Below are 14,779 nucleotides of genomic sequence, written 5' to 3' on the forward strand. Positions count from 1 at the left end.
ATTACCTTTTTGAGAACGGTCTAGTGTCGATAGTATAAAATAGTACTGTCTATTGATAAAAAAAAATAATAATAATAATTTTAAAAAAAACTTTGAAAATGAAACTGAAAACTGAAAACTGGAACGCACACAGTATCAGCCTCTGATTGGCCGAATGCTATGTGAAGCTCCAGCAGTGTCCAATCGCAGCTTAGAGCAGGCGGGACTTCCTGTTTTTGCAAGCAAAGGGAATGGCCATTGTTCACAGGAGGGAAATTTAATGCGAACACATGTTGTTTACAAACTTTATCCGTAAGGTACACACTAAACACGGAAGGCGGGTTGTATTTTACAGATTTGAACGAGAATAGGTTAAAGGCGTATGCAACCCTCTTGTTTCTGAGGCATGGTCTAAGGTTGTATAAGCTATGCTAGCTAGCCTTAGCGCGCTACAACTCGGGAAAAATTGATGAAGTTGGAAATAAATGACTCTCCGTAGTTATTCTCGAGCTGTACCTGGATCTTGACCATGGACCGAAGGACGAAGAGGCTTGAAAGTCAACTGTGTAAAGCAGTGAATGATGGAGACCCTAGGTAATACCGTTCCTCTTCTGCAGTGTGTGACATCCTGACATGACCTTTGTACCTTTGTTGTTGTTTACATTGATATAATTGATATATGATGTGACCATTGGCTTTTGATTGATCCATCTTTTTATCCCATAATTGCATTACTAACGTACAGCTTTGTTTATATGGGTAAACTAAATCTTACAGTAACTTTAATAAAACAATTAACCGCTGATTACCAATGCATCTGTCTTCACAGACTTGTGCAGCTTCTCCTGACCGAAGGGGCGAGGGCTGATGTAGTGGGCAGTGGAGGTGTGGCAGCTATCCACCTGGCTGTTGGCAAAGAGACTGAGAAAAACCTGCGCTGCTTGAAAATACTGCTTCAACATGGAGCAGATCCTAATGTCAAGTATGAAATCAAGCAATGAAAAAGTTGAATTCTTATGATTGGTCATAAGAATTTATTTACTTTATTTGATGCATCCTCTTTTTATATCTAGATCCGCTGATGGTCTGACCCCTCTTCACATTGCTGCAGTTTGGGGATGCTACCAAAATTTGAAACTACTTTTGACCAATGGAGGAAACCCCCACCTGAAAGACAATGTAAATTGCTGAGCTCTAGTAACATACACTATATTTCGTTATGAACATATTGGCCATACTTATATTTAAAAAATATTTGTTTTTAAATTATACCTAAAACATACAGCTGCATCATTGTAATGCATTTGCCCTTCTTATTCTTGTGTATATAAACCTTATTTTTGTGTTTTCCAGGATGGGAATACCCCACGGCAGCTTGCGGAGCAACAAGATAATAGAAAATGTGCACAGCTTCTTCAGAATTACCAAACAGATTCAGGAGATACAGAAGAAGAGGAACCACCTCACTTTTCTTATTGTTAGTTTGCTAGATTTATGATTCTCATTTTCTAAAATGCTTACAAATCGTTAAGTTGCATAACAAATCAGAAACTCAGAATCACAATATATTCTTGTTATGTAATGTTAGTTACACATGAATGACTTTATTTCTGAAAATTTGTTTTACAATATTTGTCCATTCATCTGATGCATTTTTCTATTTCCACAGCTGTATATTCCGACCAAACGGACGTATCCAGCTACCCTGACTCGGAATTTAGCTTTAGCTCCTATTCCTCGAGGATCAGTGACTTTGGTGAATGTCCTCTAAGCAGCACTAGACGCTCTTCGTTTTTCAACCGCAATATGAATGAACGACCAAATGATAGAGGACTGTCTCGCAGGCTGTGTGAAATGGAAGATAAAAAGCGATGTAGCCAGGAGTGGAACAGTTGGGCTTTTGAGGGCCCTTCTATATTATCAAGCACGCGCATGTCTACAGCCGGGTTTGTTGTTCCTCCACCGGTTGTTAAGGGGCAAGATATGTTTACAGATGACGACAGATTCTCCCCGTCCAAAAGAGATGCCCGTCTAGGACTTCATTCTAGACGAGCTAGTCGAAAGAGTGTCAGCTTTCGAGATGTAGATGAATACTTTCCTGTGTTTAGTCCTGGATCTCCTCAAGGACTACCCTCTGATGAAGGCACCCCTCGGAGTTTGTCTTTTGACCTCAAGGAGTATTCTGACTTTCTCGACACAGAGCGCCTGGCGACTGTTTTACATACACAGGGAATCGATGTCACCTCACCAGATCATGTGTATGTTTTTTGCAGGGAAAGCAGTGAGAGCACAGATGACGACCTGGATAAAACCGTGATTAGTCAGTGTGCTTTACATGAGAATGATGAGGATGAACAAAAGGCTGCAGATGTCAAAGGAGTTCAGACTGAGAGGGTGGGTAGTGGCAGTAGCAGTGGGACCACAAGTAGCCATTACAGTAGCTGTGAAAGTGACCATTACACCAGTGCTTTTGAGGGTCCAAGCCTCAAACATTGTGCTGTAACAGGAAAATGTCCAGAAATAGACCTTGGCGAAGACTCCACTGAAGCAAAAGGAGAAAATGGAAAGCATGAAAATGAATCAAAATGTGAAAACACAGAACTATTATCCGACTGCTTTGATAACTTGGCCTTGACTGACGCAAAACACCAAAACAATGATGCAACCGGCCTTTGTCATGTTACAGATGAACTGAAGCCAGTGACAGAAAACCCCCTGGCGGATCAGTTTGACAGGGATTTGTCTTTTACACCAAGTCCTTTTGTAACAGGCAGGACGCATTCACGGTTGAGCCGCTGTTCGATGAGAAATAGCAGAACGCCAGAGAGCCTCTTGGTCACCTCTACTCTTTTCGAGGACACTCTTCCTACACCAGTTAGATCTCGAAGGCAGACACCCCGCTCTCAAAGCAGTGAAAGTTACTATAATGACATATGTACAGCAAGCCCAACAGCATATTATACCAATGCCGACAGTGTAGAAGACCCAGTGCAAGCAGAATCCCAGGACACACAGCCCAGCACGTTGAGAGCCAGCTCCAGTGTTAGTGGTAGCCAGACTGATACTATAATTCTGCCTAAGACAGTCGATGACACTGTACCTTTAGTTGAAACACAAGATGACACCTTTATCTTGGATAAACAATCAGACATAATGGATTCCTATGAAAGAAATTTTGCTGAGATTGTAAAGGCGATACAAAACAAAAACCTAGACAACCAGGATTTTCTGACTGATGATCTGACCAGTACAGATGAGGGTAAAAGTGCAGCACTTAAAGATAATCCTGAAACTTTGCAGAACAGTGCAAAAGAGGATGAAGCCTGGATAATGGAGGACTGTAACACTCAGCCTGAATCAGTGTCATCTTCATCCAGCTCCAGCTATTTCTCCCCGAGAAGATCCAGGGAAGATTCTGACCCCCCGTGCACTCCAGGCACAGGATGCACCCCGCGGTACAGTATGAGCCGACTATCAGGCTGGAGCAGGCCACGGAGCCTGGCCAATATCTCCTACACTCCTGGAGGACGCCCTCACATTGATGATGTTGAGGAGCCGGTGGAATACCTCTACACTGACACAGAACAAGGACACAAGTTTGTTGAAACACACATCCCTCCCACAGCAAACACCTCTCTCAGCTCCAGCCTCAGCACCACAAGCAGCGAGGAAACCATTTTGTATGACTGGTGGTCCATGCACAAAGACGTGATCAAGTGCAAAGACAAAGAGAACCAGGAACCTCAGGCAGTGCCTCAAAAGAGCTCCAGTGACAGTGATGTGGAGACACTTTCAGAGACTCAGGGCATGACGGACAAAGAGCTCAGAATCAGGCTGTTGGAGCTTGGTGAGAGCCCTGGACCAATCAGCAGCAGAACAAGGCCCACTTACATGCGCAGACTGTGTCGTCTCTTACAAGAGTCAAAGACACAATTTTCAAGTCGACAACAGCACTCAGACCATACTCAGTCAGGTCAGTATACTGCTAAAGCACCTATCCCAATAATACAATTTCATTGTGCAACATTTGCATGTTTCTGTTTCCATTTGTAGATTCAGGTTACAGCATAGAATTATGTCGAGTCCTTAAGACATTTCAGCTGCCTCCGTCCCAAGAAGATGAGCAGGCTCTCTGTCAACAGTTCGAACAACCAGATCAGAACCGAAAATGGAGAGAAGGCGTCATAAAATCCAGTTTCAACTACCTGCTGCTTGACCCCAGGTGTGTCATCTTTCAAAGTGTTTTTTCATTACCCTCCGTCCACACTGTGCAATAATGTTTTCTGTTTATTCCAGGGTCACCAAAAACCTTCCGTTTCGCAGCCACACAATGACCACACAAGAATGTTTCAAGACATTTGTAAATGCGATATTTTACGTTGGCAAAGGGAAGCGTTCACGCCCTTACAGTCATCTATATGAGGCTTTGGAGTACTACAAAGGAGAAAAAAGCTCTAAAGTAAAGTCACACACACTTGCAGCTCCTTTACCACACAAGTAACTAAACTATTATGTATGTTTCCTGATTCAGAAACTCTGCCGCAAAGTGGAGCACATCCTTCAGGTGTGGAATGCAGGCCAGGGAGTCATTTCTCTGCACTGTTTCCAAAACGTTATCCCAGTAGAGGCTTACACCAGAGAGGCCTGCATGGTGGAAGCAATTGGTAAGACCATTTGGTAGTGTATAATATTTTAAATGAGGACGTATTATCAAACACTCTTTAGTCTTCAGTCAGAGTTAGAGATATTACATTGGCCCCTGGGACTTACTTTATATTTTACTCATTCCTCTATACCGTATATGGAATAAACTATGTTTCTTTGTTCTTTCATTATTGGTATAGGCTTTATATATAGAGAGAGTGACAAACTATATTAAAATGTTCTATCTAATTTAGGCCTGAAGATGCTGTCCAATCAGAAGAGAGGAGATTATTATGGGATCGTGTCCAACTGGCAGCAAAGGAGGAAGAAGGAGCTGGGCATCCACCTTCTCTACCGGGCCATGCAGATTTTTCTAGCTGAGGGTGAGAGGCAGCTCAGACCTGCTGATATCAGACAATAATGGAAAAAATGCAACAGGGGAGACACCACTGACTACTTCAAACGAATAGTGTAAATATCTTGCTGAGCATTATTGGGTTCATATTGGGATCATTTTGGTAAAGTTGTGTGTGTGTGATTTTTTATGGTTATGGTACATTAGTGTCCTGGCTTTGTGTAAGTCGGTAAATTTTGATCATTCTTTTTTATACTATATGCATTATATTTTCTGGCTGGCAGCTCCTCTGATTCCACAGAAATTGTGGGATCATATGTATTTACATTTCTCTGTGTTGAGGACAAAGAAGTTCATTATGGTATAACTAAAGGAAAAGAAAACAATGCCAAAGCTACTGTATTTTCAAAAGAAACGTAAGTAATGGTGACTAAATCTAGTTTTATAGATAATAGTTAAGTAAATGTGTAACTTGTTTTTAGAAAATTAGAAATTAAATCACAGATGCACTAATAGAATTTTACGCAAGCATTTTTATAGACCAGTTTTTTTTTTTACCGTTTCTACCATGTTCTTTGCACTTGCCTACTATGTTTCGCTGTTGCCCTTTGTCGCCTCCTAGTGGTCCCCCGAAAAATTTTAATATTGTGCTGTAATAAATAGCGACTGAAATAGAAAAATAACACATTTGTGGCTATACCACTATTTACGGTATATGTTGTACAGTTTTGCTTGTAAAAAATAAATACAAATTTAGTTGTTTTTGGTTTGTTTGTTTTTTATTTACAGATAATTTTAAAAACTCAAGCAATTCACACATAAAATGATGTAATGCGAAATAACCTAGAAAAAAAAAGTAGCCCATTGTGCTCAGTGAAAGTGATGAAATACTTTGCCCAATAGTGCTTCTTGGTCATGAACCCTATTGAGACACAAGACCTGTCCCATTCTTCAAATTCTTAAGGTTTCTTGTGTCCCTTCTGTCCATTTAAACTTCTATTGAATCCAGGTCGCTAATTTACTTTCTCAGAAGCCAATTTTACAGTTCCTTGACTGTGAAAAGCTCCACACCATGGTGTCCCCACCTCCTAACGTCACGGTGAGCATGATGGGTCTTTTTGACGGTGTGTGCAGTGCCGTTTGGCCTTCAAAATAGAAAGTTCAATGTCATCCTCATTTGATTAGACTGTGCAGACTATTGTCTCAGTCTCCTATCCCAGTTTTGCCATAATGATGTACTAATTTTAACACAATTTTCACATTTTTTTCTAATCAGTAGATTAGAATAACGCCCCAACATTTAGTCTTAATTTAAAAACAATTAACATAAATGCATGATTTTCTGAAGCCTCCACTTTTTTTTAAAATTTATTTACAAGAACAACTCGGATCATTGTATTTTGTCCTGTCAAAAACTTGGGAGCACCTGATTATGTTCATTTCAGTGGTGAAATCATTCCAGATTAGTCCTGACAGGGCCTATTTGAACGTTGAAGTTTAGAAATCCTTCTGTCAGCAATAGATAGAATTTTGCTAGTGCTGATTTCTGTGCCTTCCTACGTCCCTTTTTGCTCCCAAGATTTAATTTCCCTAGCAATTTCACAAATTATGCATGAAGTTATTTATGGTTTGCTTTCCTTCCATGTGTTAATTACTTGGGGAATGTTATATTTATTGAGGAAAGGGCCAAGGTTAGCAGATTTCACTATGTCAAAGAGTTGCAGTATGGAAGATGAACAAAGACAACATAATTCAGGATACCTCTTCAATGTTTTTATTTACAAACTGGAAATCAATGAGTTCATAAATTATCCCAAAAGTTGCAATGTTTCGATGCCATAAGACACATTTAAATTTGCCGAAAAAGGTCATATTCCACATATAATTACCATTCCCCAGTGCATGATGATGCTGAATCCCCCGTTAAAACCCCTCCAGCTCCGGTGATCAAGATCCAATGTGAGCTTGCTGTCAGTTTGTTCCGCAGCCCCGTGTTGTGTGCTGGATACAAGTCGACGTGTGAGGCGGTAAATAACGCCATCATCAGCATATCATGATGCTATTCCCTCTGACGCTCGACTCGGGACGAAATCTGGGACACAGTTGCATTCATCGTTCAGTGAGCTCTTCCACACAGTTAAACCCACCGACAGCAATGAATGTTGATTGTGACCTTTGTGGTGAAAAGCCTGGAAGTAACATCTCCTTTTGCTCCACTAAACTTTGTGCATGCATTAGTATAACAACTGATCTCATTCGTGTGTGTGTGTCTGTTGTACAATCTTGTTATTTTGTTATTTTTTTCTTTCTTCCACCTCGCAGATTCACAGTGACAACACACAGCCACAGGGTACAGTCAACGGTCGATGGTTTTCTTCATTTAGCTGAAACTCACCGACAGCGTTGAATGTTCACCGGGGCGAGCAGGGGCCTGATGGTGACAGGAGATGACAGTCTGCTTAGGGATGCACAGGGAGTGAGTCATTCCTATGGGCTGTGGTGGAAGAGGCTTCTCCTCAGCTGCCACTAAATTCTGATCCACTGACAAGCTCTCAAATGGGATCCTATAATGAGACCTTTATATTCACCTTAATTACCGTAAAGCAGAGAAACCTTTTGGACATTTAAGCTGGGCAAGTTTCTTCAATTCTTGGGAATAGCTTTTGTTGTAGCAATATTGATTTGTCTGGTAATATGTGTGTCCCTTAAATATTTTTTTCTGTTAACAAATCTGTATGTTGTAGCAGGCAAAATACTTCACATTAAGCTTTGGACACAAAAATGATAACCCTGGAAAAAAAAAGGCTTTCCACAACATTCAAAGAAACTAGACTGCTATGTGAAACTGTTATAAATATGTGGAGTATTGAAGAACCATCTTACTCACTCTATTGCGTTCTGATTCAATATTTGTAATCTGGCAAAGAGTCTAAAACATCTGCATTACGCTCTGCTCTAGTCCATGACACATTGTCTTTAAAACGGGCTGAACCATTCACGGGAAACGCTTTTTCTTGTTTTAAGAGAGGAAGTCATCTCGAAACTCCTGACTCATTGTGGTTTTTTTCGTAAACAGTGCACCTGGGCAAGGCAACAGCACACGACACTAAAATGCTTGTTTGCCTCTGGGAATCCTCACAAGATAAAAAAAAACTGGCTTTAAAATGGTTGACTCACACACACTCGGTAAAGCATGCCATATCATTATGAACAGGGCAGGTTTAACGTACTGTCTAATTTAGCGCGATGTGTGAAGTGTTACACAGGCATGAATCATGGCGGCGACAAAAACACTTTTATAGGAACTTCACAAAGCCACAATAGATTTTGACGCAAAACAGTAAACGTGTGGCTGTGAGTCAACATGTGGTTGGATGATGCACGGCGTTTCGGACATTGTTTGGTGTTTATCATAAGTGGATAGATGTGTGAGTGGAGCGAACGTTAACTACTGAGGGTTACAAGAATATCTACATTTAAGTTGGTGAAACAAAAGTTCTGAGCATTGGAATAAAGTGTAAGAACAATGTTGATTCAGTGAAGTGCTGTATGTTCAGATAGTGATCGCACAAAATGGCGCGTTCAACAAAACTAATTCAAGGGTTGAAAGTGAAATTGTCAATGTACGCTGGTGTATGAATGAGATAACTATATCACTATATTATATAATTTTTACAACATTATTGGTGACGGAATATACCACAAAATCACTGGGGTCTTCCATCTAGCTGTGATTTATACATTTCTAGCTGACATTTATGACTTTATGATTTTCATAATGGAGATCCATTTTCTGCTTTGTTTTGGTCCTGATTTTGCATATTTTAAGTCTCATGAAGTCGACGTAATTTGATGAAAAAACACATTTTGGTTTCAAATTTAAGGGAATGTAGTGTGTTGAAACAAATCGCAATAAAATAGTTTCTCACACTGAGCGGCTCTAGATAACGCATACTTTTACAATTGCATATCTTTGCTCACTGAAACTGCCCTTTTGGCCACAATGCTATTTGTAACTCAACATATTTATACAGTTATAGATATGGTTATTGTGATATAATTCACATGCCGCTAACAAATTACTAAAATCACATCTCTTGACCAAAAAAAAAGCACAGTCCTTGCTCTGAGCTTTAACCTCTCCCCAAAGAAATCTGATTTGACGGGCAGTGCTGGACTTGACGGAGGTGGATGAGAAGGTACTGTGCTTCATAAGGTCTTCTCTGTCCGCGGGACCTGGATGACAGGACTGAAGAAAGGCCCCGTTATAGGAGAAGAGAGGAGAACCGCGAGCTGACAATGTGGCCCAAATCTGAATGACAAGGTCTGCGACATCAGCCCTCACAGCAGCCTGGCCCGGGCGGACGAGGGGGTTGGGCATTTGATGATGAGGAGGGGGGCTGAAGAAATAGGAAGAGACAGAGAGAGAGGAGGCGAGAGGGTGTCCTGCCTTCAAACGGGCTGGCCTTAATGGCACCGACAGCTCTGACATTTAACCACTGAATCATTTTTAGATAAGTGCATCCGGCGGTTTGGGCAAAGGAGAGGCTGCATTTTAGGAAATTTAATCTAACTAATGATATAAATGAATCATGAGCTAAATAAGAAAAGAAAAGTGGTCGACAGATGGAAGGTAGGACGAGGACGCAATTGAAAAAAAAAGAAAAAAAAAAGACATTCTCAGGGCTCTGGTGGCAAGTGGAAGAGCAGGTTTACGTAACGGATATGGATAGTTTGACAGTTACTATCAAACCACAAAGGATATTGCAGAAAGACAAATTGTTTGAGGGAAGATCAAATGACACCGCGTAAAGAAAAGGAGCGTCGGTGACGAACGCCGCCGCTATTGTGCGAATGGATCAATTCACTCTGTTCTCTTCTTTCCATGAGATAATCTAGTGTGAAGATACTTGGTCATGGATTTTGCGATCTGTTTAAACCCCACCCTGCGCTATGCTCTACACCGATACCATAAGGCGCTTGGGAAATTCATCTGGCATAAAAATAAAATAAAGGCAGATCACGGCACACTAACTGGTAGATGATTTGTGGCGACCGAATAAAATGAAAAGCAAATGCATTCTGTGTCGCTCTCTATATAAAACAACCTGCATACACATTTCGATGAGGTTTTGCGGCCATGTTTTGACAGCAGGCCCCTCGTTCCCCTTCTCGATCCCCCCCGCTCGGCGCTCACCCCTCCCCTGGTGCGGCTGTCTCCGGAGGGGGGAGAGGACATTCCTGGCCAGGCTTGTTGTGTGTGTGTGTGTGTGTGTGTGTGTGTGTGTAGGTGCATATGTGTGTGTGTGTGTGAGCTTCTGCCGAGCGCCTGCAGGTATGGACCAGTCTCCTCAGTCTGTCTGCCTGTCTGCTGATATCACACCGCGACGTGATCTGTTTAGCTTCCTGACTTAATACTCACCTGCTCTTCCCCTCCAGGTGTGTGCATGTGCGCGTGTGCCTGTGTGTGTGTGTGTGTGCAGGTGTGTGTGTGTGTGTGTGTGCAGGTGTGTATGAGCGAGCGTGATCCCATTTCCTAAGCGCTGCAATTGCGTCTCTCTCCTTCGCTTCCTCTGCCGTTTTGACCTGCAATTACAAGAGCATACACACACACACACACACACACACACACACGCACACACACACACACACACACACACACACACACACACACGCACACACAGAATGGGAGATTAGCTTACAATAACAAATTCAGAGGTAGGAGACGAAGTTCATATAAGGATGACTAGGCCTTAATTATAGTAAACTGGATTGGCTTTTAAAAGATGCCTGATATGACCAAACTGTGTGGCCCAGGGACTTGTGTGGCGCAGGTTGATATCGATGCAGCCCCTGAGCTTCTTCTAAAACGCTTTGTGGAAGCCACAGCTGACCTTTTACGTGACGACCGTTATGACTCGCGAAATAAAAATTAAGTTCACCGCGCACACTTTGTTGCACATTCAGGTTCGTTAGCATTTCAGAAAAGACTTAAAAAACGAACAGGCTTGCGGAACATGTTCGTCGAGTTAAGCAGGATTTGTACATCACAAGAGGGAGATTTGATTTTTTTATTCAGTTATCAATTCGCCGACTCTGGAATATCGAAATAACTGGAGCGTGTGCGTTTTAACGCGAGTCTGACGTCCATCGAAAGGAAGGACTCTGGCTCCTTGCCCATCACACGCCCAAACGCCACATTGCATTGTCCGGGCTTTCTTGCTCAGGTTGTCGAGGTGCTGATAAATCCGTGATGACATGTACAGCGCCCGCCCCTCCTCGACACCCCTCACTCCCGTCCACACACACAAACCCAGGCTCCGTACACTTGTAGGGGGGGGTCGGAGTCCAGCTGGAGGTGGTCTGTGCCAACTGACTGACTGTATTCATATCCCTCATAGGCCGCGCTTATTGGAACTGACAAGACAAACACACAGCCTAAAACAACTGGGGGGGGGGAGAAAAAAAATGAAGTGGCGAGCAAATCAATATTTCAAGGGCGATCTAAAATATTAATCGCTGGTAACACTTTTGTTGCTTTTTTTTTTCGTTTTGTTTTCCCCAAAGAGGAGGGGAGAGGAGTATTCTGTAGTAGACCAGCGGCAGGGGTGTCATGAAATGAATTATATCTTCCAGACCGCAGAGATGTGCGGGGTGTCTATCTGCGCCGCACACAGAAGACGAGGCTCCGCGGGGCGCCAAATAATAACCTTCCTTATCATTACCATCGAAGGAGCGCCCCCACCCCCCAACACCCCTCTCTCCGAACCGCTTTTTTCCCCCCTTCTGTCTTCAACACAATCATTGCCCTATCGTTTACAGCGTGCCGCTAAATGGGAACATCAATAGACACGTCCATTAGCAGACCGGTCTCTCTGTGTTTCTCAAGTGCTTTAATAGCGGGGACTCACACACTCACACACACACACACACACACGCACACACTCGTGCACACTCTCGCGATCCTTTCATGTTGCACCGCGGCCAAGTGTTAACCAGAGCCATGGCCCGGCGGAGGTGATGGAGTGTGCCATTACGGCTGGTTAGGAGCGGTAATACGGTTAAGCCGGTGAGGAGTGGAATATGAGGGTGAAGAAGGTTTTGAATGGGGTGCTGGGAAGTCTTGAGGTTCTGTTTTCCGCTGGTTGTTTAGATTAGGGGGTCGGGCTGAACAATTTCGTGGGGGGAAAAAATATGGCATTGAGATGTTTCTGATGTAAATAGAGGAATTCATTTTGTTAAGAGAGTCAATTCACACTACAGATTTGAAACACGTCTAAAACTTTGAGAAAAGATAAACATGCCGGCTAAATAATAGAAGAATCACATCCCATCTGAACATGTGTGTACTGTATGGAATGCGCTCTTTGGTGTTAAGGAAACAAAATTCTATATTATCGACGTTTCTAAAAATCCTTCATTTTAAATCGCTGGTTCATTTGGATTCCTTCAGTGTTAATTTATCCCACGTGTTGTGGCGTCTTAAAAGTGTGAAGTAGGACTGCCATAGCTGAAATAAAGCAATAAATGATGCCGCTATTAGGTGAGTTCTCCTTTCGTCTTCCAACATACCACATACTCACTTTGGAATATCGCCGATTGCACTATTTCCGTATAAAGGATAACCATCTTCAAAGGGCTTTTAGTGTGTGCCTTAAAATAATCTAGCGCACTAATGATTTTGTTAACCTCCTTCTGAACTCACTTAAGCAGCAGATGGAAATAAATGAGCGTGTGATTGACAGTTTGACGATCCTGGAAGAAAATCTCAAACGCAAACACCGGCGGACGGATATAAAAATGGGCGAATATGGGGAGAGAGGAGGGAGGAGGAGTTGGCCACAATGCTCCCTCACACACTATAATTTCAGACAGGATGCTGGTCGGGCAGGGAGGGGCTCCGGGTGGGTTAGGGGTCGGACCTTCTATAGGAGGGTTGTAGAATGCGGTTTATGACTTGTACGGTAACTTATAGAGCCTGGATTTGGACCAAGATTGAAATAGAAGAAGAAACACGTAGCAAAGAGTCACCGACTGAAAAACGCCCATTTTCAACAGTAACATATAGCTAATTCTTACATACCTGCTTATATTGAGGACATGGGAATTTTGGAAGGCTTGTTTCACTCTGCCATCGAGTGGGAGTGGACACATCTCTCACATCTGGATCTGGAAGAGAATAAAGAAAAGAAAAAACATTAAGTTCAGAGGTTGCTTGGGTTACCATTAAAAGGTTGAGTAAAGGTGATAAAGCAGTGATGTCAAATACACAAATTAGCCAGCACAGTTTATCTTTCACTCCAACAACCATTATACAATTTAAATATCAATAGTAGCACCACTAAAATAAAGTTGATAGTAATATTAGTAGTAGACTGAGAGTCGATACCAAAAAATAAAATAAAATCGGATATCAGCTACAAATGTCCGATACTGAACCGATACCAGTTTTGACTCTCACCCCTCAAAGCAGTACTAAGTAACTCATGCCCCTAGAGGCCATAAGCGCCACTGCAGGTGTCGTAGCAAGTTGCAATTTTTTACTCATTAATTGTCCGTGAGAGTAAATACTACGCTGAGAGAAAAGACAAAGGCAGAGAGGGATATTGTACATCCAATAACACAATGGAGATCTTTTTTTTTTACTCAAACTTGGCTGTAAATACTGTTTAAGTGGCGCTAGCCCGCAGTTAGCTTTGCCCGTTAGCTTCTTCTTCATGATTCCATTAGTGTGTATTGGTGACTCTGACCCGATGCAGAGAAGTTGCAAGCATGGTTCTCTGGCCAGAGTCACCAGGGGAAGATGAAAGACCCCCCAATCCCATTGAGATTTGTATTACCCCCCAGAGGGTAAAGGATTTATTAAGGTAAACACGTCACTTAGTCCTGCTTAAAAAACACAACTTTCAACAACTAAATCTAAGTGAATACGGACTTGCTGTATCATTTTGAAGCTAAGAACCTGGACGTATTTTGATTGCCTCAGAAAAAGCTGCAACAGCATGCTAAAGCTAGCAGCAACATGCTAATGCTAACGTCAACACATCAAGATGGAGACAGAAGCTATAACTGGATCCCTTAAAGGTAGGCTAATAAAATAAAATCGGCCACTGCTGGAGTATTTGTGTTTTAGTTTATGAAATTCTGTTAAAGAATAACTCATATAAGATATTAGTTGTCCACAAGTTGTAATGATCAGATCATTTTATGTGAGTTACTTTGTTTTGACTCCACAGAGTCCTTACTTAAAAATACTGTATGTGGAATCGCAATTTGAACGGATTTCCAGGTAGGGTCAGTTATGTTTCGTAAAAGCTATACTAAATTGAACTAGCTTGTACTTGGCTCTCTGACTGAGACTGTAGCGTACATGACAGTGGGTCAACACTATGAGGATATAGTATTTGCATTGGCGGAACTGACAAAGCATGTACGCGCCATTGTCCTGACTTCACTTGGAAAGACTACACAACACCCACTCAGCCCCATTCATGTAAACAGCCTGTGTGGTCTTCAGACACCAAAGCAGTGATCCATCACATGTGTACATTAACACTTGATGTATTTTCAATAGCACGTTCGTCAAAATAAAAAAGGGGAGGTCTGCTGCTTCTCAAGTGGAGTCGCCCTTTGAAGCCTTTTTGCAGAGTGTATAAATCAGATGTTGAAAAGCCTTAGAGTCTATGATGGTGTTGCCGCGTCTCTCTTGTTCAATGAAGTTACAGTATCACTCATTCAGTTTTATGTGGTATTCTAAGCACAATAAAGGAGTTGGGGATAATGGTAGAAGTGACTGTAATG

The 14,779-nt window shown here is 42.1% G+C and overlaps 1 protein-coding gene and 1 long non-coding RNA gene across 3 annotated transcripts in view; one reads left to right on the plus strand and one right to left on the minus strand.

The window, feature by feature from the left end:
* The first annotated feature begins 361 nt into the window (after window positions 1–361).
* On the plus strand, window positions 362–5,389 carry LOC306977156 (uncharacterized protein). Of its 2 annotated transcripts, none has more exons than XM_079575344.1 (9): window positions 362–573; window positions 809–961; window positions 1,053–1,158; window positions 1,333–1,456; window positions 1,649–3,952; window positions 4,033–4,201; window positions 4,276–4,438; window positions 4,511–4,643; window positions 4,878–5,389. In XM_079575344.1, the coding sequence occupies exons 1-9, from the start codon at window positions 509–511 to the stop codon at window positions 5,042–5,044; spliced, it is 3,384 nt and encodes a 1,127-aa protein (XP_079431470.1). In that variant the 5' UTR covers window positions 362–508; the 3' UTR covers window positions 5,045–5,389. The 2 variants fall into 2 exon arrangements, with proteins under 2 accessions (XP_079431470.1, XP_079431471.1); XM_079575345.1 differs by having other exon boundaries at window positions 4,303–4,438.
* Window positions 5,390–10,004: 4,615 nt separating this feature from the next.
* The window catches only part of LOC306977295, a 35,632-nt gene continuing 30,857 nt past the window's right edge, over window positions 10,005–14,779 (minus strand). The window contains exons 3-4 of the long non-coding RNA XR_013793825.1: window positions 13,062–13,141; window positions 10,005–10,564 (exon numbers count right to left, since the gene is read on the minus strand). This is a non-coding gene — a long non-coding RNA (uncharacterized lncRNA). The remainder of the gene's footprint in view (window positions 10,565–13,061; window positions 13,142–14,779) is intronic.

This window comes from Gobius niger (assembly GCF_951799975.1).
Source record: "Gobius niger genome assembly, chromosome: 17".
NCBI lineage: Eukaryota > Metazoa > Chordata > Actinopteri > Gobiiformes > Gobiidae > Gobius > Gobius niger.